The sequence below is a fragment of the Magallana gigas genome, chromosome 9, assembly GCF_963853765.1.
Source record: "Magallana gigas chromosome 9, xbMagGiga1.1, whole genome shotgun sequence".
NCBI classification, from domain to species: domain Eukaryota; kingdom Metazoa; phylum Mollusca; class Bivalvia; order Ostreida; family Ostreidae; genus Magallana; species Magallana gigas.
In genome coordinates, this window is record NC_088861.1 from 9,633,324 (window position 1) to 9,660,464 (window position 27,141).

Genomic DNA, 27,141 nt, shown 5'->3' on the forward strand with positions numbered 1-27,141 from the left:
GAACTGAATGGGCGGGATTATCAAATAGTTATCACGAAAGTATATGGTCTAAATAGCAATAACTAAGTTTTTCCCCCGAATAATTTGGACATTTATTTTTAAAACATCTTCATTCGGTCTCGCACCGTATGGGATTTACTGACCATGTACAAACCATATTAGATCAACAGTAAACTATATGTGTAATTAAGCAAAACACCAAATGTTTTAAAGCGATTTTATATAAGCAGCTTACATTGTTTTAGAGCATGTATGCATCATTAATACGAAATTTTTGTAACAATCATTGTCATTAATAGCGGATAATTTTCAAAAACTAATTAATAAGTATGACGCAAATATGTTAGTGGTCAAGAGGAGGGTATTGCTGGCTGCAGCTGTAAAGGTTTATCATGATGCAGTTTAAGAAATTTGCAAAAGGAATTGAATTTTAATGTGTATTAGATAGGCAGACAGACAGACAAAGAATGACAGTGCTAGATTGGTAAGCAATTCCTTCTTCGTTTTAATAATCATTTCTATGAAATTGCGCAAGCATAAACGTCCATCCAAGTTTATGCTCGTACAGTCAATTGGGGAAATTTCGAATCACCCCGCGTTCCCTGTTTTTAGAAAGTTTGATGTATCGCTCTGCAATGTACAAAACATGAACAAATGAAACTCTCCAACAGTCACCACCTGCAATGTAATTTACATAGGCGTCGGAATCGGGAGGGGGCTAAGGGGGGGGGGGCTTATCCCCCACCCCACCTTTTTGCAAAGTTAGAACTAACCATTAGGCACATAGCATCATTGAGGGTTAGCCCCCCCCCCCCACTTTTTCTCCCAGGAAACATATTTGTTCCTAAATTTACTTTGAAATGATTAAATTATTGAGAAGTTGGAGTCATAGGCATACTAGTCCCCCTCCCCCCCGGATTAGGAGTTTCATGATGTGGGGGGAAAATTTTTTGGTAGGTAAGATTTTTTTTGGAAGTATAGGTATACTACTACCCCCCGGATTAGAAATATCATGATTTAACAAAAAAATTTTTAGAAGGTAAGAATTAATTTTTGTTGTTGTTGGAAGTATACGTACACCCCCTCCCCCCCACTGATTAGGATTTTCATGATTTTGGGAATTAGGTTTTTATTTATTTTCTTTGCGTGTGCAAATTTTTCTGATGATAAGTGATTTATATAGAGAGAGTTTAAAGAAGAAATGACATTAATAAATTATTATGTGATTAAAAACTTCTCGCTAACCTCAGTAAAGGGTATTTGTGTGATAAAAACGCTGCTCAATATTCATTCCTCATTACACTGTATGCTTTTGCTTTATTAAGCGAGAAAATTGATATAGTGTATGTTTGTTACCGCATGCGCGGATCCAGAAAACATTTCCAGGGGGTGTCCGAGTGATAACTTTGTTTTCCAATGTTGGAGAGGGGTTTTGAGGCCTATTTCGGGAATTTTGCTATATAATCTTAATTTGAATTTTCCAAGAGGTGGAAGGAATAGTCCATGCACCCCCTTCTAGCCCCCCACATGAACCAGTATGATCTTTCTGTTGGACCAAAACAACGAACTGTATTAAACATGCTTTTTACACATATTTTACAATCAAGTTGAACAAAAAGTGTTATTCAAAACACCCCAAATGACTGTATTAATGATTTCGTAAATAGAATAATATATAGGCTTATCGTGAAATTTTTAAAGCTGCTATGCCCGATTTCATTTAAAATTTTGTGTTCGCTTTTATACGATGGCTATGCTAAGTATGTGTATCATAATAGACATTGCAGTAGTTTTCAAGGTCCATTAAGCCGTATTTTAATGAAAAAGTGATGTACACAATTTATTTACAAAAACAAATGACATAAATTGTATTGATTTCTTTCGTCTCATAATAAAATTCGCTGCTGAGGTCAAGGCGGGTATGGTTGTATTACGACTTTAAAAATTCAAATAAAAAATAAACGTTGGTACATTTTATTCACTAATATTTGGGGAAGTGTTTTGTATACATGTACAATCGATACATCACATGCGGGTTGAATAAACCCAATCATTCGGGAACAAAACCAAACGGTTCCCGTTTCTAAACATTCCCAAGATGGAGTTGGTTTGTTTTTTTTGTTTTTTGTTTCTCATACAGACATTTTTTATTTACTTTAGATAATTCAAACTTTTAAAGGAGACGGATTTTGCTTGTGTAAATAGGCATCTTTCTAATAAATTTGGTCTGTAAAGAAAAATATTTGATACTCTCATAGCCAAAAAAATCGGACTATGTAGCTTTAAATTATCTGTATGTTTTAAAATCTTCCTTTTCTCGGACAGGTGAACACTATCTTAATTTTTACATTTTGTTCCATACAAAGTAAAAACTTTAAAAACATCATACGTGTAATATTGATAATCACGATCGTCAGTTGTAAACGTTTGATTACTCCAGGAAAAAGATTTATAATTTTAATGTTCTTAATGTTCTCTAATATCTTAGCTTATTTATCGATACAACTACGATTGTGATATATATTATAGTTCTAATATTCAAAGAATCAAAATCAATATAGACCTAAGAAAGTTAACGATTACACATAGTTCATCATCATACGATGAAATATTAATAACAGTTATGAAATGCAAAACATTCTATATCTCGATTGGAGCTAAGGAGTTTTTTTTACCAACCTGTGGTCTTACAGTTTGTTTTAGTGATTAAATCCGCTTGACCATCTAAGTTGTCTAAATTATAATAATGATAAAAATTTGTGATTAAACATTGATATATTTTATATACTAAAATTATACATAAACTGAAAGAATAAAAACTATTTTCATGAAGTATATTACAGTCCTAGAAATCTGTCCTTCCTTTACCGCTATATTTGCGCCCTTACACACAGTAGATGCTCTTTATGACCATAAAACAGGAAATGACTTGAAAGTCCGTGTGGTCAGAACCATCCATGTGAAAATTAAATGTCTATGATGTGCGGTGTCCAAATTTAGAGACACGGTTGAAATTTAGTTTCAAGAAAAAATGTCTCTGTTTGAAATGCTCTGAATCTTTGGACAGAAAAAAAAAGAAATGCATGTAATAACTTATTTGGAGATAATGGTGATGCTTCTTCGACTGTGTTCGAGATCAAGAATTCAGTGCACCCCCCCCCCCCTCCCCGCGTGCGCGCTTCAAGTCCTATTGATACCTTTTTCGTATTTTCTGTCTCCTTATTCAGTTTTGTTCTTTCACATGTGTGACCGCGTAGATTTTACGGTGCTAGGGTATTCTTCTGGATCTGCATCGGTCGTGTGCAGTACAAACCGGGTGAGGGAATGTTGGCGTAAAAGGAACAAATTATAAGGTTGAGGCGCGCTGTGGGCCGTATGTTAAAAACGAAGGTTATGTATGCCGTATTCCCAAGGGTCCACCAATATGCAATTCCAGAGAAGTAAAACCAAGTGATGAAGGATTCCGTATTTATTATCAATCGAATTTAAAAGATGAACAATAAAAAAACAAATAAGCGACACAGACGGAAGTGGCCGGTAATGCGTCAGGCCTCCGAACTGAAGATTGACAAATACGATTCAGTATATATAAGAATCTAAACAATGAGTAAATGTGACAATTTGATGACATCAAATGAATTGAGTGAAAGATTCACAGGTATTAGGTAATTAGATAAACTCAATGAGTCTTTGATGGCCAAGACATGAAAGGCATATAATTACGCAATGTTGTTTCAAGAGATTAGCAGTTCTTGGGAGAAACATCTGTCTGATTTGTAATAACAATTAAATAAAGAGTCTGCCGAGTGTCAATGGCTAATTTACTTAGTAAACATTAAATTCTAAGAATATATGACAAAATAAATGTTGTATTTGAAAAGTAAAGTCCGAAATTAAGATAATTATAGAACAGTCAATTTTGCACTGTGATAATATCCCCCCGCTGCGGTAAAACACGTCCTCGTGTTTGAAAGGAACTGTCAGCGGTAGAAGTGTCCGTTCCCATAGTGTCCGATGTAACCGTTGCTATGGTTGGGGTATAACTGGTTTCGCAAGTCACAGATTTCTTTGCGGTGTTGAGATATGACTTGTTCTAGTTCAAAATTTGTTTGATGTAAATCTTCAATTTCTTCCATCTGATGTTGAATAGTTTGATCTTGGCGATAAATATCCTCACGAAGGTCATCTATGATGTGTTGTTGCTCGGATAAAGAATATTCTAAATCGGAATTTCGAATGTTCAAGTCAGAGATGTCTTCTTCTTGGTCCTGAGAAATATGAAGTTGGTGATGATTTTTCTGGATAAGCGCTTGAATTTCTTCGGATGCCATTTTGTTAATTTCTTTGGATGCGTCCAGTTTTGTCTGTAGCTGTCTTATTTCTTCTCGGGAATTCTCTTGAATCGCGTGCATTTTGAGTCTGGTCGAATTTAACTCCTTTTTCATTTCATTAAACTGGGTAATCAATCCTAAAAAGTTGTCCTGTGAATCTTTAAGAGATTGTTTTGTTTGGGCAAGTTCGTGTTTAAGAACAGCCGAATAGTCCATCAAATTACGAAGGGCCGAATTTCTGACGTTGTAGAACGGAAGTTCCTTTAGATGTTGTTTTTGTTGGGAATACTCTTGGATCCTGTATATACTACGTACCTGGTTCGATTTTGATTTCTCTGCTCTGTGAAATGTGCAGGTTCTGGCGAAGTGTCCAGGCATGCGACATCTGAAGCAAGTGTTGTTGAACCAGGGTCTATGTTGTTTGGAATTTGGGGGAAAGGTCCAAGACATCCAAGCTGGCCGAAATCGATAAGTGTCCATCGTCGTAGGGGAACTCGCTTGCTGGTTAGGAACGGGATCTAGCTACTGCAAGGTATATGCAGCAGCCCCGGGCGTTGTAATTACCCTTAGGATTCATCCACCAATTGTGACCGCGTAGATTTTACGGTGCTAGGGAATTCTTCTGGATCTGCATCGGTCGTGTGCAGTACGAACGGGGTGGGGGAATGTTGGCGTAAAGGGTATAAGGTAAAAGGTTGAGGCGCGCTGTGGGCCGTAAGGTAAAAACGAATGGTAGGTTTGCCGTATTCCCAAGGGTCCACCAATATGCAATTCCAGAGAAGTAAAACCAAGTGATGAAGGATTCCGTATTTATTATCAATCGAATTTAAAAGATGAACAATAAAAAAACAAATAAGCGACACAGACGGAAGTGGCCGGTAATGCGTCAGGCCTCCGAACTGAAGATTGACAAATACGATTCAGTATATATAAGAATCTAAACAATGAGTAAATGTGACAATTTGATGACATCAAATGAATTGAGTGAAAGATTCACAGGTATTAGGTAATTAGATTAACTCAATGAGTCTTTGATGGCCAAGACATGAAAGGCATATAATTACGCAATGTTGTTTTAAGAGATTAAAAGTCCTTGAGACATGGCACTCCGTCTCTTTGAAATCACATATAGAGTCCGAAAAGTGTCAATCACTAAATAAATAAGTAACTTTGTAAGAAATAAACTGTGAGAAAATATTACGAAACAGATGTTGAATTTTAAAAGAAAAGTCCAAAATAAATTTATAATTAAACAGTGAATTTTGCACGGTGATACATGCATGAAAACTACAGTAAAATGTCACCAGATGGAATTTTTTTTAATGTTGATCATCTGGCTAAAATTTTGTTCTAGGATCATATCAAAGTAATTTTTTCAATGCCCCATTCCTCCTTATTTGGCATATCGCAGTTTATATTGCCGTTCATTAATTAACTCTGAGTGAAAAAATACATATAAAGTACATGCTTCCTTATATGCTCTGTCAATATTTCAATTCTAAGTAAAAAAAAAAGACACACGGTCTCCTTCAAGCGATTCATTTTCTCTCGATTTCTTGCATATTATACAATACCAGAGAACGATGCTGTATGTAGTAGCTTTTTACCCGATCTATGTTCTAAATTTAAAAAAAAACCGCATGGATATTATATCGATGTGTTTTATTTGATTTTTTAAATCAGCACTAACGGCAGCATGAAAATAAAAAAGTCGCACACACTCGAATTATACTTGGCCTTCGGTGGTGGACTAAAGTATTAGCTCTCTCCATGTTAAAGTTGGACTTAAGACCTTATTTTGACAGTATTTAAGATTATCCTAAGATATGAGAAATTTATGAGCTATGGTGAGATCTTATGAAAACTATTTGGTCTTAAGATAGATTTTAGTCAAAAGTCTAAACGAGCCTCAGGTTTATATGGCAGAGTAGGAAAAAATAAAATTGGTCGTGCTCTTGTGGGGGAGGGGGCAAAATTTCCTTTGGTCCAGGTTGTGCATTAGGACAGATATTATTTTCCGGTTCTGACGGAAAAGTCCAGGGGATCTATTCACAAAAACCATACGCCAGCAATGGTAAAACGCAGACAACGAGTTGGCGCTGTATGACGTAGTGACGTTATGATTATGATGTCATTTTTTACGTTGTGACGTTATCAGCAGTATTTCACTAAACACATAGTCTCGTTCAACCAGACGCTCGGCTGTCTCCGTAAATCTCCGACGAGCAGAGAGGCTCTCTGCTCGTCGGAGATTTACGGAGACAGCCGAGCGTCTGGTTGAACGAGACTACTAAACACATAGATCATACGATGTATATTGATACAAATTTAAAAATCAATAATGAAAAACAGAACCTGAATATATTTTTTTTTATTTTAATGTATATTTTTTCAAATTGCCATAGGCCCAAATAGGCCCTCTGGCACTTTACTTAGATATTCAAATAGGCCCAAATAGGCCCTGTGGCACAGAAATGGTTAAAACGACGTAAAATTGTACAAGATTCAAACATGACGTCAGGCGTATTGATACGTTTTTGACGTTAGTCTTACTATGACGTAGGCAACATTCTTTATTCGATATAAATATTTTTTTAGCCAATTAGAAAGCGCGTTACAACCATAATTAAATTATATGTCTATGAATAACAAAAGAGCAGTTTGATAACATTTTTGTTATTTAATCGCCCGACACTGGTATCGGACGACGCGGAGCAGTCACATTAATTTTTAAGAACACCGATATCTTTAAAAGTTTAAATAATTATTCATTGGTCGGTGAATCGTCGCTAGATTATCGAACGTGAAGGTGGTATGGGGCATCTGCCGATATTAATGTGGATTAAACTACATTATAATTAGAATACTTATACAGGTTTAGAATTGTTAAATTTTACAATATATCACCAAAAAATAGCTTGGAGAGGTAAAAACTGTCTTTTACTAATTAACAATTTTTTATTGTCAGTCATGGACTCATTGGCAATAAAAAATCGTTAATTAATAAAAGACACTGGCATAAACAGAGAGTTTTTTTATTTGTCAAAAACAAAATTAAAACCAGTCCTTAAAAATGCTGGGTGTCAAACAAATAATCTTTTATGCAGATCTACTTTAAAATTATAAATATTGAAATTTTGGTTCTGAGCTATCAATAAGTGAAGAAAAAAATCTAAATACTTGAAATCTTTTTTCATATCTTCATACCAAGTCCCTCATCTGTAATTGGCCACGACCACGACCCTATAGCTCTCACTGTATTTCTCGAAAATAACTTTCTTTGTCAAATGTACCGAAAATTACGAACTGATATTCACATAATCAAATACACATTCACGGGTCTCTTTCAAATTTTTCGAATTTATGATTAACAATTCAAAATACTAATATGAATTGGACTAGTATACAGATTCTTGTCATTTTTTCTGTTTCCTGTTCATTGTATTCTTTTGCAATTTTTTTGTCTTAAATGTGACATCGATATCTTAACTTTTGTTTATTACATTGGGTTTAAACCATTGATATTTAAATTTGAAATTCCGGTAAAGCAACAATTTCATTTAAATGCACCATCTTTCGCTATAATTTATTTTCTGTTTTATGAAAACATACAGTAATAATTATTTTACTGCTTGTTCATAATCAGAACATTCAGTTAGAAATATAATTAATAATAAGATTTATTTTTGATTTAAAAAACACATATTTGAATACACTTATACACTCTACATATTTGAATACATTTATACACTGTATATATCAAGATTAGAAACTTACCTTACTAATAAAGAAGCAGATTGAGAAGCAAGCTTGGAATACCCAGTGCTTTATGTATTGGTAGAAAAGGAACTTAATGGTATTATACAGGAAACATCGATAATAAAATAATGCAAGCTCTTAGTAAAAAGCTCATTGAAATATAACGAAATTTCATGAAAGTTATTAGTGACAAACTTATTTGTATGTAAACAACAAGTCTAAATATCTCGAGATAATAGAAAGCGTAGAGAGAAGTTGTAGGTTTTTTTTTAATTGCACAATTATTTGTCTTAAGTTAATAGAAGAAGTTAAAAGGTATGCGTGGATTTTCCTGGTTAAGGTTTCATTTCAAGAGGCCGGTCATTCAACAAATTAACCACCAAATGCCTTACACTTTTCAACATGTTACATTTGGCCATAACTATTAATAGGGAAAGGAAAAAATCTAAAATAATTTAGTTTTAAAGAATATTTTCATACAGTTTTACACGTAGCTTGCCGTCTTAAGGAGGTAAATAAAGCCTAAAAAATGACCTCGACCAACCAGCCGTCCTAATTCTAGTGCAGATATACCATTATGTGAAGCAATGAAGTAATTTACCGACATAATATCTGCCTTTCTTGTTTTTTGGAACGAGAACGAACTTTAAACGAAACTACTCATGAGTGCGGAAAAAAGGAAATATACACGTGCATGTATACTTTAAATTCAAATCTGTATTTATCTCGTAAATTCTCTACCTTGCTCTTACAATATTTTTGATCTGATATCATGAATATTCTTGTATTCATTGTCCTCGATTTGTTGCCTCTATTGATAGTCTATTAATATTTTTTTCTTCGCTATTTGAAATTTAATAGAATAACGTGATCAATATTAAGCGGAATTATTCAAATTGTTATCATTTTTTTTCGATTTGTCCCATCGTTAGACGTGGCTTACTACAACTATGTGCGCGAAAACAAAAGTATTTGAAGCTGAGTAAATTATTTGCCAAATTACAGATTTTAATGCAAAATATGATTCATATTTGTTGTTGTAATAAAGTCTTCATAGTTTTTAAGTTTCATCTAGTGCGAGCAATAATTCTTGCGAAGAAATTAAATTTTCTGACCTATTAAACACAAGGTATATGGTACACTCATTTAAAGAAAAAAAATGTTTCTTTGATGATTCTTGTGGGATATGAAGGTGATTTCATTGCAGAAATAATACATGAATTCAGTTTGGTTCACTTTCCTTTTCATGGATTTCCTCTTCACTGAACTTGAGACTGTGTGTCACGAATCCACAGGCAACATACATCTCTTACCAATAAGATACATGTATGTGTATTCTCAGTCAAGACTTACTCCCTCAGTTTTTAAAATTGGTACAAACAGCTAGCTCATTGAATTTGTATGCTTTAAACAGAATTCTTCATATGAACATACACTGTATATGAAAATTAAGTAAAACCGCTACATCAAACAATTATAGTTATTTGGTTTTATTGAAACACGTGTGAAAAGTTTGATTTCACAACACCATATGGTGTTTGATTTGACGGTTTCTATATACCGGTATGTACAGAGTGTGTTAGAGTGAAAAAATAGAAATGTCTACTAGATATAAAGAATCATCACATACAACGTTATATTGCCAGGGAATTGCGTATCTGTTATTTTCCTGGGTTCTTTTGAACTTTTTGAATATTAGCCATTTATTGAAAATCGAGATGATTAGTTTTTAGCGCAACCTCTCATAAACCGCTGCATGAACTTTTATGAAACAATGTAGGTATAAAGGACAAAATGTGCCGATGTACATAATTATGTTTGTCACCTAGAAATTCCGATTCCACTATTTTAGCATTATCATCTAACATTAATCTCTTGTTTGTTACATGTCAAATCCTTTTTTGTTTCAATTAACCGCTTTATCACCTCCACTGGCCATCTTATCTTTATAGCATATAAAGAGATATGAAATCAAGGAAATTGGGAAAAAAAAAATATTGAAAAGAATAGTAATTTCAACAAATAGTGCTTACATTTTTAATTTCCTGAATTAATTGTGTCCTAGTTTGAAAATAATTGCATTTTTAAAAAAAATTAAATGCAAGTTAAATTCAAAAGAAGTAACACCACCTGATACTATATGTATCTATATAGTTATTGGCAATTAATAATTGCTAATTACTTCCGGTATTCCCGGATAAGGTATCTTGTGGAAAAAAGGTTGAAAAAAGTGACGTTAGTAGATACATGTATACGTATGTATTTTCTCTCATTTTCAATTTTGATAAGGTTTGGGACAAGAAAAGAACCATTCTGATATCCTGGAAAGAAAACCAAGAAGACCTTCGATACATCTGGGACACAGGCACCTGACCCAGGCGTCACCAATTTTCCCTAAGTCAATACTCATCGATCCTCAAATCTTAATATTGACTTCAAAGTCATGCACTCTTCTTTGAAGGATTGAGGCGAAGAATAAGTTGATTTGAAAATTTTGCTGACAGTGAAGCCGGATGTTAAAAAAAGTATTTTTATAGCAAGATATCCCTGCAGTACAATTATTTTATACACGTCGCGACCATTATCATAATACAAGGTATTATCTTTCTTTAAGAAGAACTATTTTTAACGTCAAGTGTCTGCGGTCTTGGAGTAGGTTCCATTTCAAAATTCTGTTTTGAGAATTTCCTTTTTGAAAGGCAAGCAACATTAATCAAAATAATCGATCACCTTAAGATTTATCATCGTATTAGGTGCACGCCTTGAATCGTTTTATATATAAGTATTATAACTTTGAAAAAGAACGAACGACAATATTATTCATATAACAGTTAACATTATATAGCATTATAGATGTACTCATTTTCTTGCATTCATATCTATTTTCTAATTAAGTTACTTTATCTATCAATTCATAACTCCATAAGACCATTGTTGAGAACAAAATTCGTGTGAAACGATACATTATTTTCCCTATTTATTACTCATAAACAGTAAGTCTACTTTTGTTTGCAGGTTGCAAATTGCGTGAAAATGACGGAAAGAAAGATCATTCGCTTAATTGTGTGTCTTAAAAACCAAACAACATTTTAAGTTCTGAAAAAGAAAACCCAAAACAACAAACAAGAAAAAAGGCAGAGCGTTTCACACGCGTTTTCCACCATTGTTTAGTACGGAGAAAGCGTTTATTTCAAGACAGTATTTTGTCATTTTATGGGCATTCTGAAGAAAACCATTCATAAAAATTAATATTAACCACAACATGGCCCAGTTTCATTTTTTGCTGTTACGCCATTCCTTAAATAATCCCTTCATTTATATTTTGCTTTTTTAATTTCATCATGGTTTAAAGATTGGTTTTCAATTCAAATTGACAAAAAATGTTTTGTCATCAAAATCAGTCACATGAACAGAACAATTTTTCCTTTAAAGGGATATTTCCCCATTTAAAAGGCATGACATATGTATTAGAGAAGAACTGATTAAAAGGTTTCCCAGACCCTTTGTGACACCTGATAAAGTCAAACGATGTGACTAATATAGAAGAAGAAGTGCCTTGAAAGTAACATCTATGAATGTACATATTTATATGTTTATTTGTTGCAGCTCTTCTCAATTTACGGTTATATCTTAGCGGGATTTAAATACTAAAACACACATGCAAACTACACATCAACTATTCCATTACACATTCTATTTCTTTGTTGTAGGTATGCTGGACAGACAGTTATTTGTTTCAGTAGTTTTGATATGTAAGTATTAAGAAGGCAAACTGTGGTTAAATGTCTCACATATTTCTAAACGAATCATTTAAATACATACATTTTTTAATATTATAACTTGTAAACTTGAAGATGTATCATAATAAAAAGAAAATTTTGAAACTAGCTTAAGGTTACATTTTAAATTAAAAATACTTAAAGATATTTTAAAAAATAACATTGTATTTCTTGAATAATCCCCCTACTCTCGTTTTCTCTCTTTCTCTCTCTGTCTTTTTCTTTCTATCTCATATTTAATTTTTGATTCGAAATATTCTCCTTCATGAACAGTCCTAACATTTGCCCCTTCCCTGTAACTTTTTTGAATCAGTAGCCAACCAATGCAATTATTACAGCACGCCTCATACTAAAACCACGCTTTGTCTAACGAAGTTTCTATTATCTTCAGTTTATACGTACATGTTTATTTGATAAACAACACTTCATCATCTTTGTGCCATGAATCTGTTTTCTTTTATCAAACTGTGGGGTTATTATGTAATACTATAGATACAGAAATTGAAGGTTGCATTCAACACTTGTGGTAAAGAGGACATCGTTTTCTGGCTCTGTTCTATATACTCCAGACATTTTGGATAAGAGTGATGATCGACTTAAACAATACTTCTTAATTTATAGCTGTACATGTAGCTTTTAATATGTTTTTACAGGAAGAATATCAGCAGTGTTGACACAAAACTGTTCAATTTCACACTATGTTCACGATTGTGGAAATAAGGGATTGCTGTGGAACTGCAGTGGATCTAACATCTCCAAATTACCAACAGTGTTGCCTCCTGAATTGGAAAATAGCAATACTGCGTTGGATATATCGTACAATCAATTCACTTCTCTGACAAAAGATACATTTGAAGCAATAGCGGCTACTCCAAGGTGACGTCTGTCATTCTTCACCACAATAACATAACCAAAATTTCAAAGATGGTCTTTCAAAGCTTATGCAGTTTGGATATTTCTAATGTACATCTTAAAGCCGATGACATTAATGCCGAAGTCTTTTCTAATCTTGACGAACTCCAATTTCTTCAAATACATCAAAATGATTTTCATGAGGCGAAAAATCCAAGATATCCTGATATTCAGCTTTCCAAACTTCGTTCATTAAAATATTTGAAAATTGACATTTTTAATGGATTTCAGTTTCAAAAACCGTTTGAAAACCTTATAAATTTAACCAAATTAGAATTCAATACTCTGGGTGAATTTAAAATAACTAATACTTCTTTCGATGGTCTTAAGCTCTCCCCACTCCGCAGCCTCGATATGAAGTTTAGATATCATGTAGATTGTGACGTTTCGGAAGATCTTTTTTGCTCGTTTCCCTTCTTAGACACAAATATCACAATCAATTTTGGTGGCAAGTGCAGTGTGTATGTAGCACTAAGATCACTCAAATGTTTACAATATCGTGAATTACAAAAAATTGATATGTCTTCAAATGATCAAGAAATAAGATCAGACATAGTTAATATAAACAATATGAGCGTTAAGTACCTTTTCAATATCTGCGTGAGTGAGCTAGTAATGGATCGAGACGCAATTAACTATCTTAATATACATATTTACAAAACTATACTATGGAATTGTCTAAATAAGTTAAGTGTTAGCTTTAATCAGATCCAATATGTTGCTTTTGAGACATCTTTTGCTTTATTAACTTTGCCACGGCTGCGGGAAATAAATGCATGTTGCAATTCTCGTTTACCTAACATAAAATTATTTAATAACTACCGTCAACAAGGATATAAAAATATTTCCATCATCATTAATCTGCCAAGAAGTCTGATGGAACTTGACATCTCTTACAATTACATCCGCAATCAGCGTCCTATAAGATGGTATTTACTTGTAACGTTTTCAGGGGAAAATATGCGCAAACTGAATCTTCAAAAAACTAATTTTCCTGTAGAGTATAAAGATGTCTTTAATTTTCCGTCCTTAAGAATCCTTAATTTATCTGAAAATAACTTTACAAATATTCATCCCAATATATTTCAAAGAGTGAGAAACCTTCGCCAGTTATTCGCATCAAATGTCAACTTAAACTTAATTAACAGTTTGATTGCCGAAGGTTTGTTTAAAAATCTCAAATGTTTGACAAAACTTGATCTATCTCGAAATGGCTTAGCCTTTTTACCGCAGTCTCTACTAAATGACCAAAAACAATCTTTAACAGAAATTAATCTAGATCATAATATGTTTTCTACCATCCACGATTCCTTAATGCAGTTGGAAAATTTGAACAATCTCTATCTTCGATACAACTTGATATCAAAGATTTCGGAGAAGGACCAGAGACTTTTTTAATCATTGTACAATCTGTCAATCCATTTAAAAGGAAATCCAATTTCCTGCGCATGCTTAAACATCCAGTCATTAAAATGGATGAAAAATCACCAAATTTCATTTCCAGATCTTGGCAAAGTTCTATGTGTGGAAAACAACCACCATGTTGGTCATTTATTCAACATCGAAATATGGCGGAAATTCGAACTAGACTGCCAGTCAAACGATTGGCTCATATTTTCTATCGTATTGCTGTTTCTGATAATGTTAATATTCACAAGTATTGCTGCTATCAAAAGATACCGTGTCCATCTAGAATATGTAATTCTTAGACTGAAAAAACAATGGAAAGGTATACCTTTACGAAAAAGTGAAGACGAGTTTTTGTTTGATGTGTATGTATCATACAGTGAATCGGACTACGAATGGGTCAGAGATAAACTTCGTCCAAAATTAGAAGATTTAAACGTAAAATCATGGATAACAGATATAAATTCCACTCCAGGCCGCTGGGTATTAGAAGGGATTGTGAATCGTATTAACGAGTGCAGGAAGGTAATGTTTGTTGTAAGTGAGAGTTTTTTGGACATGGAGTGGTCTTCATATGCTGTTAAAACAGCCATCACCCATGCTTTCCATAATCAACGACAGGGGTTTATTGTGGTTTTGATTAAAGATGGGGTTGCTCTTGAAAAGCTTCCAGAGGAACTGAAAAACATATGGTGGTGCATTGAATACTTCAGATGGCCTGACGAAGAGGAAAGTAACGAAGTTATACTCAAGAAACTGACCAAAACACTTAAATCCGATATAACTGTTTGAGTGAAATATGATTCGAATAAACAGATGAATCTTTGGGCTAGATATTTATGAAACGCTTTTAATTGTAAATTATGGGAATTTTATTTTCCTTAATATGTGTAAGAATATAGTATTTTGTGGAAAAAACACGATATTTGAGACACATAAAGTGCAATTGCAATATTATTCGTTTTAGATCAAACACTATTTTATTTGTGTTAATTAAGACTACTGGATGTCCATTTTGAAACTTGTTCATCTTTATAAGAACAGCTCTGTATAAATATATAGGAAAATTCAGATTTTAGAACTAAGATATAATATTATGGAACTTTTCTTTTCAAAAAAATACCAGTGCTTTATAGTTTAAACAAAGTACTGAAGTACTGACGGGAGTTTATTTTATTTAATTTTTATTGATTATAATTTTATTCTAAAATCAACGTTAAATAATTTGTCATTACAAAAGCCAACTTTCACCAACTTAAAGTTGAGGACATTAGGAAGAATTCCGACATATTCTTTAAAACGAATCAGGACATTATTGTTTGAATTTGCAAGTAATTACTTATGTTTTTTTTTTAAATTTTGTCATAAAAAAGAAATTTGTTTTAATTGTGTCTGAAGAATATTCTTGTATTGTCAGGGAGTTCTGATAGAAATGTGACGAACACAACCAACATATAGTCTTCACTCTAAAGGAACAGAACTGGTGTTTTTCAAGTTACCATATACTAAATGCTGTATATGTGCATTTATATGCGCACCCCCCCCCCCCCCCCCACCCCACACACACACACAGAATAATATATAAATATGTTATATGTTACTGATCAATTTTAGTCACCTAATTACAATTACAATGATTATCATAGTATTTATTTGTTGCCACAGAATGTACCTCTGCCATTTGTCAGGACTTTGTTACAATAAAACTTGTGCATAAACACAATTTAGAAATATAAAGAAAATTTATTGCTAATATAACCAATGTCTTTTAGTTGTGGACCCAACTCCACCTCGAAAAAAGCAAAATATACAAAAAAACAAAACAAAACAAAACAAAAAGAAAAACGAACCCCCCCCCCCCCAAAAAAAAAAAACAACAAAAAACCCACACAAAAAAACCCCACACACACCAAAAAATACCACACAACGTAATGGAATATTACATGGTTATTTTTCATGTAATTGAAGGTGAGATTCACTCGGATTCAAAATATATGCCTGTATTGTCAACTAGTACTTCTCATACATGTATATATGTCAATACATAATTTGGCCAAATAAACATACAATCAAGCTAGTTGGAATCACCAAATTCTTCATTTATGATATAAGAATTGTTTAATTTTATTTGAATGAAATAACATGGCTTTCGAACGATCTTCTGATAACTGTTGTTTATTTTTGAAGCAAAAAATTGTCTGACAATATTTAAGAAATAAAGATTCATTCTTTGAGTATTATGAGGTGATCAAATATACGATCGGAGTGATAAAATATAAAAAAATCATTATAAATTATATCTATTTGCCAATTGTTTAATTCAATATTTTAATATTATATTAATAGTATTTTAAAACTACATGTATTTTTATTTCGTAAAATAATGCAAATCCTGCATGCGCCCCCGATACGTCATTTGCGTCATTGATGAACTGTATTGGGTTATACATTAGAAATTTAATTTGTAGTGTCTTCGCTGGAAAATGTAAATACTCTGTATTCAAGCATCTATATGGTACAACATTTGATGAAGTAGGTCTGAGCTATTCTCTTTTAAAACGTGTGAAAGTAAAGATGGTCAGTGAGTGATCCAGAGTAGAAAAGAAACGTTAAAAATACCGAATTAATTTGCAGTACATGTATATGGTCAATAAGGCCCGAACCTTACATCAGCCCATGGACAATAAAAATACTGATAATTCAAATACTGAGACATATGCACAGAAAAAGTACATTACTTTCTATTACAAATATATTCTAGCGTGGTGTGAAAGTTTAAATTTTTTTTGTTAACTCTCATTCATCACCATTTCTTTTTTCTTATCTTATCACGTCAGTTTTTTTTTAGCTGTAATTAGAAAATGAAAGATATTTTTTTTTTATTTACGATTCAAATAACTAGGAATATTAAGTGCAATATCATATCGAACAGCAGTCAGTCATTTAAGAAAATTAAATGAAATTAAAATTAAATGAAAATTACTATATATATATATATATATATATATATATATATATATATATATATATATAACCGAATCTTGTCACTTAGGTGTAAACCGTCTGAGTTGTCACATAGGTGCCAATGGTTGTTTTCATAGGGAAAATGTATCTTTTAAGACATTATTCATGATGACATCGGGAGAAAAGAAGATTTTAAGAAAAAAACATCTGAATTTCGGACAAAAAGAAAATTAACAAAAAAATGATTTAGCTTATACAATTTTCTTTGCACCTAAGTCCTTAGAAGTTATTACTGAATTTTTGCACCTAAGTTTAACTATCACATAGGTGCAAACGAAGGGAGAAAACCACTCCGGCCTTATTCTTGACTGACCATTTATTAATTCTTTATTAACATGTTGGGGGGGGGGGGGGTGTTAGGATAATTCTATTTTAAGTACACATTTTCACTATGAAAACATTAAACTATTTTCTAAACGATAAATTTTCATTTAATCCTTAAATGTTTATTATCACCAGCAATGAATTATTAAAATCATAATATGTGTGGTCAACTAGTAACCACTGTGGGCCTTTTTAACTGTGTGTTGAATAAACACATTGACATTATTTAATTAAGTGTTTAATTTCATACCTACGCCGACCGCTCAACATAAACATAAATATCTTATTATGAGTGATTTAATTGTGACTCTTGCAATTAACAACATCGAAAAATCATTAACAGAATACATAGGAAAATGTAATAATTATTATGTTAATATGTCATGTATTCTAATCATTCTTATTAATTTTCTGTAAAAAAAATGAATCTTTTTATCCGACTCTAAGACTTAATCGATAGATTTGTGCTCATCGTTGTTTGCTAAATATACTTCAAAACAAAACACGTCATATCCGACTCGAATGTGGGTCAGATCTAAAACGCTGCGTCGGGAGCGGATCAAGTGTGCTTTAATGCATAGAGGACATCTAAGCACATTTCTTAAGTGTTATTCCTTTAAACTGTTGAACTTGGTATTGTTATAAACTTTTCCAATTGTTTAATAAATTAATCTGTTAATTAATGGTTTTTAATTTGATAAGTAATTAATTGATTTATTTAAAACCTTGATGAATAATTGGTTTTGGAATTGTAACATTGATTTATCATTTTTTTTCTACCATTTTTACAACAAAAATTCTCGTCAATTTTTTTTGTCTTCAATATTTTTAAGATTAGAAAATAGGTTATTTCTATTTGTTTGTTAAAATATTTTTCTAAAAATACAAATGACTTTTATAGGTAAAATTTTTTTGCGGTGTTCAAAGTAGCTAATATATCGTTGAAAGATAAATAATCTGTTTTGAAAAAAATTGTATTTAGATTTTTTTTTCTAAATGATTTTAGGAGCTTTTATTTTTCAAAGTAAATAAGTTATTTAAGCTTGCGATAAAATGTTTTAAATACCCGAACATTATGGTTTGTAAATACCCTGCCACCTTATTCTTTTTGTTCACATTTTGTTGCAGATATTGTGTTCACTTTTTTATTGTTATTCTTAACCTGCCCTTGTGTCTTAAAAAGTAAAACCACTGAGTAAAACTGGTTGAATATATTGAGAAGTGGACAGGAACGAAGTCTAAACTCCTGCAGCTGATTAAAAACAATACAAATTATTTTCGGTTTTTGATTGTTTGTTTCGTATGCAGTTTATTGGTACAATTAAGATATTTTCTCGTTTTGAAAAATTGCTTTATGTCTAATGTCACCCTCAAGCGCATGTTAGTTTATTCCCCAAACGAATTTTTGCTAAAACAAACACCTTATGATACATGTTAAACTAGGCAATTATGGGATCCTCTTAAAGGATACAAGTAGAATTTACCTGTGTTTGCCTTGATTACTATATTAAGAGAAAATATTGTGAGTTCATTAGAAATGAATGAAAGTTTCTATTTTAATTATGGGTTTTTAAGCATAACAAAAAATGGAGCTATCAATCATTTTTTAAACTAAAAAAAGCAATGTTTAAGGAGACAGTACTATGCATCTTATATAAACAAAACGCATAAAACAATTTCCGAATTGGTTCGGTATTTTTTTACTGTTCATAAATGTGAACTTTAAAAAAAATTCTAAATGAATAAATCTAATTAATTCATTAAAATTATTAATTACTAATAACTATAATAACAATTAGTATATTATCTACATTGCAACCTGTTACAGGGTTCAGCCTTCTATTTTATCCATGTGTAGGCATTTTACACACATTATCCACCCAAAGAAAAGAAATAGCATATATAAATAAAAACATTAATAGATCTGATCGGTTAATGTTTACAAAATACTTTTAAAAGAAATATCTTTTAGTCTATCTCTTTCATCTAAGATTAAAAAAAACCAATGCAATTCATTTACTATTTCTTTTACAATCAGATTTATTATTTATAAAAACACATCAAATTTCATTATGAAAAAATATCACAAATAATATAACTGATTTAGAATTTAATCCCTTAAGTTTATCAAATAAAAAAATAAATAAATGCATCTATTCTTTCATATATAAAGACAGTTTGTTTCATTTACAATGTTTTGACTCACCATCTACCTATTCTTACGGAGTCAATACGGTTAATCAGTAAGTTAATCTTATACCATTGTATTTAACAATGAATGAATGTTTTAGTTTAAGAACGTATGTTTATCCATTTTTACAATAGAAAATATAAGTAAATCGTTTATTAAAGTGACATTCTGCTTTATAAACACTGTAATTTATACTGTAAACGAAATAAACTAAACTGCACCCGGCCCATTTGACCTATAGGTCACTTTAGCATTAAATTATATAAGTCGTTTTAATTTTCTGTGATTAAAGGTTGTGTGTACAAATTTGTCTAATTTTCTATGGCAATTTTGATTTAACGCTTTGAACATATAACCCGTATTATTATTATTCGGGTGATCATTATATAATTTATCAAAACATTTTTCCTTATAATAATTTAAACTTGACAGCCTGATAAGATGTGTTTTTTAATCGTCGACAGAAGAATTTGAACAGAAAATACACGTAAAATCTTATTTGAATGTCTCCAGACACGTCACAATGCATCAACGTCAAAAACGTACTAATCCGCTTGACGTAATGTTTAAATTTTGAACAGTTTAATTAGATTTTAAAAAGTTAAAGGCATCTAATTTGTACAGTAAATTCAAGAAAAATAAATTATAAGGAATGAACTCAATATCTACCTTCGATATGCTCGTATTACTTAAGTTGAAGCAATTTACGCTTTTTTATAACTCGCTTCGCAGATTTAAAAGTGTAAACTGCCCCAACCAAGGTTATCCTCGTATAACTTGAGTAGACATTAAGTTTATTTCTTAATTATAGCTTTCATATAAACATATACAATTTTGTTATCCTGCCAATGTATGCATAATATGTACCTGGTTCTAAAATTTATACATGACTCTCTGTTTATAAGCGGTATAAAAAGTGTTCTAATCAAAATATACGAGAGCATGCATGAATATATTTTGTATATAGATCTCAAACCAAAGTTGTCAATTACTATGAATGAGGACGTGTACGTAGACACTGAAAGCAGATATAACTATACAAATGACAAGAATTACCGTATAAACTTGTATCAATACAATCTGAAAAAATGTATATACAATAGTACATCGATGTTAGTCCATTATCAATCCATTTTGAGCACATACAGAAAAATTTGGCAACCCAAATAATAGCCCGTTGATTTCATTCTTTTGGAGATGATCGATGTTTGTTTGTTTTGTTTTTGTTTGTTTTGTTGTTGTTTTTTTAGGAGATACTGTTTACTATTTCTTCTATTATTAATGGTGTAAAACAAAGAAAGAGTGTGTATTCTGTTATATGGTTATTTAGCTCTTTGCGTTTATATAGCCTAGTGTTCAACTTAGTAACACTGGTGATCCTTTCAGTAGATTTTACCAATAGCCAAGGGTACATTATGATAAATAATGTGATCCTTTCAGTTAATTTTATCACAAATCTAGGGTAGTAAAGATGACATGTGGTGATAGCTCTGGTTGAACACTGTTCAAACTGTGTAATGTTAATTACTGTTGATATCCTCTAAGTATATTCAATACTGTGGTTTCATAAATATTCGTTGAATACCAATTTTTTTTATTTCGTTGTTAAGTTTATTCTTGAAATTAAATATTCATTAAACTGCAATTTCCACTAATATGGTGTATTGATAGGGTTATTGGCCACGAATTAAAGTATTCTTGAAACTGTGATTTTCACTTTATCCACGAAAATTGATACCCTTTAATATTAATGAAACCATAGTATATAATTAAAGGTATTAACAAACTCCAATGAGACGATTAAAATACTTATACAATAGTATCTTACATTTTTGATACAATCAACTGAAATTGTACCATGATATAATTATGCATCAGTATCCTATACTATTGATACAATCCACTCAGAGGACACAATGGTTAAAGAAAAGTACCCTAGGATAATCGTACAGTCCATTGACAAGATCACAACATGACCTAGACTAGTGATACAGACTACAGAGAAGATCACAACACTTAAACATTATTTTCTTACACTAAGGGTACCGTCAACTGAGAGGATCACAACAGTTATTCATCAGTTCCCTAAAAAGCTATACATATAAACTATGCTATTCATACTGTTCTCCAAGATAAGATTTAAACTTAAGTATCCAACCTATTTAAGGGATCACTAACTGATATTGCATAGTAAGAGCCAGATAACTGTTACATCTAAGTGACCTAGACTACTGATAGAGTCCATTAAGAGGAGTATAACAGTTACATGTAAGTACCAAATATGTTGTTAGATTTTACTTTAAGGAAGACAAACGTTACACATTAGTTCCTTACAGTTATTTATAAAGTTCACTTGGGTATTGATGCATTCCACTGAGATAATCACAACTTAGTACCATAAGCTATTTGTGTAGTCTTCTGAAAGAATCACAACATTTTCATAGGTACTCTTTGCAATTTAGTGACAGGGGCATAACATATAATACTAGCTCCCTAAGATGTTGACACAGTCCACTAAGAGGTCACATAAGCTATGCATTGCTACCTAAACCATACATAGAGTCTACTGAAATGATCACAACAGTTGCACATTCCTACTCCGGGTAATTGTAACAGTCTACAAAGAGGAGGGAGTTGTTTTGCTTCCAATGTCCAGCCCCTCGGGGATTTTCACAAGTATAGAGTTCAAGAAATATACCCAAGTGATCTGTTAACCTGTTATTGTCTATGTTTGGCACCTTTCTTAGAAAAATATTATTCATTGGAAATGATAACTGTTCTGAAGTAAATACATAATCGATCCTACTTTGAGGGACATTATATCCCCATTACACTATGTTAAGCCTTGTTCGTAAGTTTTCCCACCTGATAACCAGCAATCTTTAAAAAAAAATGTTTTCAAGATTTTCTTAAGTACACTAACGCTTTTATCTTTATTATTTGTATCTATTTGACAGTTAAAGTCTCCACAAAGTATCACATTATCTAAATTTATCGCATTTTAATTAATCCATGTAATTACTCTTTTGAAAAAATCAATTCTATATTTCTCATTATTAGGCGCATAAACATTTACTACAGTCAATTGTTGATCATTATACTTTATATTAATTAGAAATCGTCTGCCGTCTACAGATTTATAATGGTTTATAATCTCTATTTTACTATTCTTTTTAAACAAAACTGATACAACCCTACTATGTACAGATTCTGAAAAACAATGCACTATTTCCCCCAAACCATCGTGAGTTCTTGCTGTTTTACAAAATGAGTTTCTTGCAGAAAATAATATCATATTTAACATATTTTAACCAATCAAAAAGTGTTGTTCTCTTTTTGTAAGTATTTAAATCTCTAACATTCAGAGAGTAAAGTTTTATAGAGGAATTGTTTATGTGTTGGTAACAGTTAGTGGGCGTTTTACTTACTTACGGGCACCGCACTTGTCGTTTTTCTTGCCCTTCTTGTCATTCCGCACATCTTTCAGCAGTTCCTCAATGTTGGGCTGTCTCTCATTTGTCGCTCCTTTCGTACGCGGGACGGAAGCACTGCGGAGTTTTCTGCCGAATTTATAAGCAATCTTTTGATAGATTTTCCCTAGTTTGTTTTCATAGGGCCACTTTTTCGGATCGGTATGTAAGGTGGCATCGACGTCCAGTCCTATACCCCACTCCATGTCAAACGTACCTTCAGAATACATGGTGTCGTTGTTAAACGTTTCCAATTTGGTATTGATCTCGGGGACTTGGTCAACCTTGGCGTTGACTATTTCTTCCATCACTGCCTCTTTTTCACTCTGCCAGTCCTGCGGGTCCCTGATGTTATGTCAAATTCTTTTGGCGTCTAAAGCCTTTTCCGCTTTTCTCACTTTTTTTTGCTGCATCTGCGCGAATTGCTTTAGTCAGCTGATAAGCATATTCTGCGGAGCGGAGTTGTGCTTCTCACCAAACACATTGATAGAACACGGATAAAAGTTGGATGGTGGAATGGACATGCCCTGAAACACTACCACTTCCCCGGTTGTCGGAGGATCCACGTAATGCTTACATTCGGTTGACCCAGGAGCGTGTCCCAGTTTTCTACAGACCCCGCAGACCCTTTCATTTTTACACTGCTGTTTTCGATGTCCAGTTTCCCAACAGTTGAAGCATTGACTCTTTGACACGGAATCATTTACCTGATGATCACAATTATAGTAATATATACATGTAAGTATCCTTGACTTTTGATATAGGATCATAAGAGTTTATACATAATAACTTTAGCTATTGGCACATTCCACTTACAAAAATCACAACAGTTACAGATTAGTTTTTTTAGAATAATGATCACAGCCAGGGAGGATCACATCGGGTAAGTTCCTTTAGATATTGATAGAATCCACTGGGAAAATCACAACATTTTAATTAGGACTCTATGCATTCAGTGCATTCCAAAGAGAGGATCACATTAGTTACACTTACAAAAGCTAGTACCCTAGAATAATGATAACGTCCATTGAGAGGATTAAAACATATACACCTTGGTGCCCTAAGCTGTTGATACAGACTACTGAGGAAATCACACTAGTTACACATGAGTATCTAAGTTTAATGATATAGTTATCCAAGGTGATCTCAACAAATATTTATGTACCGTAATTTATTGATATATGCGCAGTCAAATAAAAAAATCACAGCAGCTTTTATTTAGTTATATTTACATTTTCCAGTGTCTTCGCCTGTGATAACACTACGTATCGATTTTGTACTATATAACCCATAATACAAATGACGCCAAATCGAGGCGCCAGCGGGGTTTGCTTATCTATCATTTAAATATATATAATGGTACGATGGCTTAAAATTATATAAATATATTAAATAATAAGGAATGATTCTTTGAATATTATGAGATGATAATTTCGGTCAGGGTGTTCAAATCTATCATAAAGCCCTTCGGGCTTTATTGGATTTGATCGCACCCCGACCGAAATTATCACCGCATAATACTCAAAGAATGATTCCTTATTCCTTATTTATTAACATTGCCAACACACTGAAAAATCACATCATTTCTAAATTAGAACATTCGTACTTTGAAATAATGATACAGTCTACTGACAGGATCACAACACAACCACTGTCGCAATGCCTTAAGCTTTTGATACATATAATTGAAAAAATTAACTACAGTACGAATAAGTATCTAAAATATATGATACTGTTCGCTGAGAGCTTCACAAAACACAATTGTGTCCTAAGCTATTGATACAGTCAACTAAGAAGATAGCAACAGTTACACTTGAACTTGAAGCTTTAATACTGTCCACAAAGAGTATCACAACAGTTATACACTATTTCCCAAAGTGTTTGATACGGTTCACAAGGAGGGTCAAGCACTTACAATTCAGGACCTAAGGCATCTGATACAGTCCACTGAGGGGGTTACAGCAGTTAAGGAAGTACTGAATGCTATTTGCATATTGATAAAGTGAACTGAGAGGTTTACAACACTTTTACATTAGAACCCTATATATTGTAAGTGTGTATTTAGAGAATCACAATTATTCAACATGGATACCTTTTGCTATTGATTTAATCAACTGAGAGGAAAACCAAAGCTATTGATACTTTTCATTAAGTTTTATATAAGTACGGTATGCTTCTAATACCGAATACTTAGAGGATCAACATAATCACACATTTGTATCTTAGGCTATTCACTGATTTAACTGCATGATTCACAAACCTTATGCATTAATACTCTAGGCCATTGAAAAAATCTACTGAGAATATTACAACAGTTATGCATCAGTAACGTAGGTTATTGATATAGTCGACGGAGAAGATCACAACAGTTACACATTGTTAATAAAGACAGGAAAGGGTCAAAACACTTATGCATTGATGTATCATCACTACAGTCCACTAAGAAGATAACAGCAGTAACAAATTAGTACCTGGCTCTTTTGACACAGTTTACTATGAGGATCAAACATTTAAGTATACGAGGCTACTGATACACTTCAATGAAGAAATAACTACACTTTTGATACAATCAACATAGCTGATTACAACACTTGTACTTTGGAACCTTTAAATCATCGACCTTTTGATAGTCTACTTAGAAGATTACAACAGTTATTCATTGGTACCCTAAGCTATTGATTCAACCACCTGAGAAGTTAACAACAACAATAGTACTCATATATATTTTTCAATGAGAGAATCTTAACATTTGAATCTTATGCACTGATAAGGCCTCTACATAGGATCACATTGTTTTGTATTATTAGGGTACAGATTCCTCTTAAGTAATCACAGCAGTGACACTTTATTACATGTACGCTGTTCCATTGAAACAGTCATCTAAGAGAATCCCAAATTAGCGAACAATAATGATAGAGTTCATTGGCAAATCACAACTCATATATTATGGAACCCTTAGCCATTTTTAAAGATTACTGAGGAGATCACAACAGTTGAACATAAGTATATTTTACAAATTATACTTTTCACTTAGAGGGTCAAAACAGTTACACATTGTTTTTCAACTTATTTATTCAGTCTTTTGAGAAAATAACATGGTCATTGGAAGAAAAAAAATGTTAGCTGACAAAAGGATAAAGTTAATGCGATAAGTTTTCAACAATGTTCTATTCTAGGTTGTAACCTATGTTTTTTTCACTGTTCTGCAGTCATCGGAAGTATTTAACTTCCCTGACTTGCAGACTGTTTTATTTGTTGAGGCGTTTTGCTATTATCAGGCCATAGGCACACACAAAATTCATACACAATAAAGGCATAAAAATGACGTGGCGAATACAAACTGTAATCAAAACCAAATTTAAAAAAAAAAATACAAAAAAGGAGCAGAGCAAACAAAATTAGAGGAGGGATCAGCTACCATGTATTTGCAAGTATCCTCTTGTGACAGGTCACACCCACCGTGTATTCTTTGTAGTCATCGGAAAACTGAAAGAAAACCTACATAATTAGATGATTAATTATGGTCTAACAATAAGTAAAAAAAAAAAAAGAGTCGATCAGCATGCGACCCAGTGGAAGATTGTATTTGCGGACAGGTTCATAGTATCGACCATAAAAGTTTTATGAACTTTTGTGTCTTTAACTTACCTCGCCTTAAAATTGTTTATACGAAGAGCATGCCCTTGTGTATCAAATTGATCGAGAGACTAAAACTCTATCATACGCATTTGATGAAGATATACTACTACATAAGTAAGGACAGTTGACTATAGAAAGATTGATCATGAAGTCATCACGTTTATCATAAAATTTTGTTCTTAGGTTACCACCCATGTCCCTTTTCAGTGAAGAATCCAAATATGAAACAGATAAAACAGACTCTATAGTATCTTTTATTTTAAGTTCACCCGTATATATCGAGTCAACATAAGTACGTAAGTAAC

The 27,141-nt window shown here is 32.4% G+C and overlaps 2 protein-coding genes across 4 annotated transcripts in view; both read left to right on the forward strand.

Moving 5' to 3' along the window:
- Positions 1-27,141, forward strand: part of LOC117692238 (putative leucine-rich repeat-containing protein DDB_G0290503) — a 1,014,555-nt gene that overhangs the window by 457,171 nt on the left and 530,243 nt on the right. The window lies entirely within an intron of this gene.
- On the forward strand, positions 12,794-14,533 carry LOC136271372 (leucine-rich repeat protein lrrA-like). Its single transcript, XM_066071291.1, has one exon. It carries the CDS (start codon positions 12,794-12,796, stop codon positions 14,177-14,179), a length of 1,386 nt encoding a protein of 461 aa, XP_065927363.1. The 3' UTR covers positions 14,180-14,533.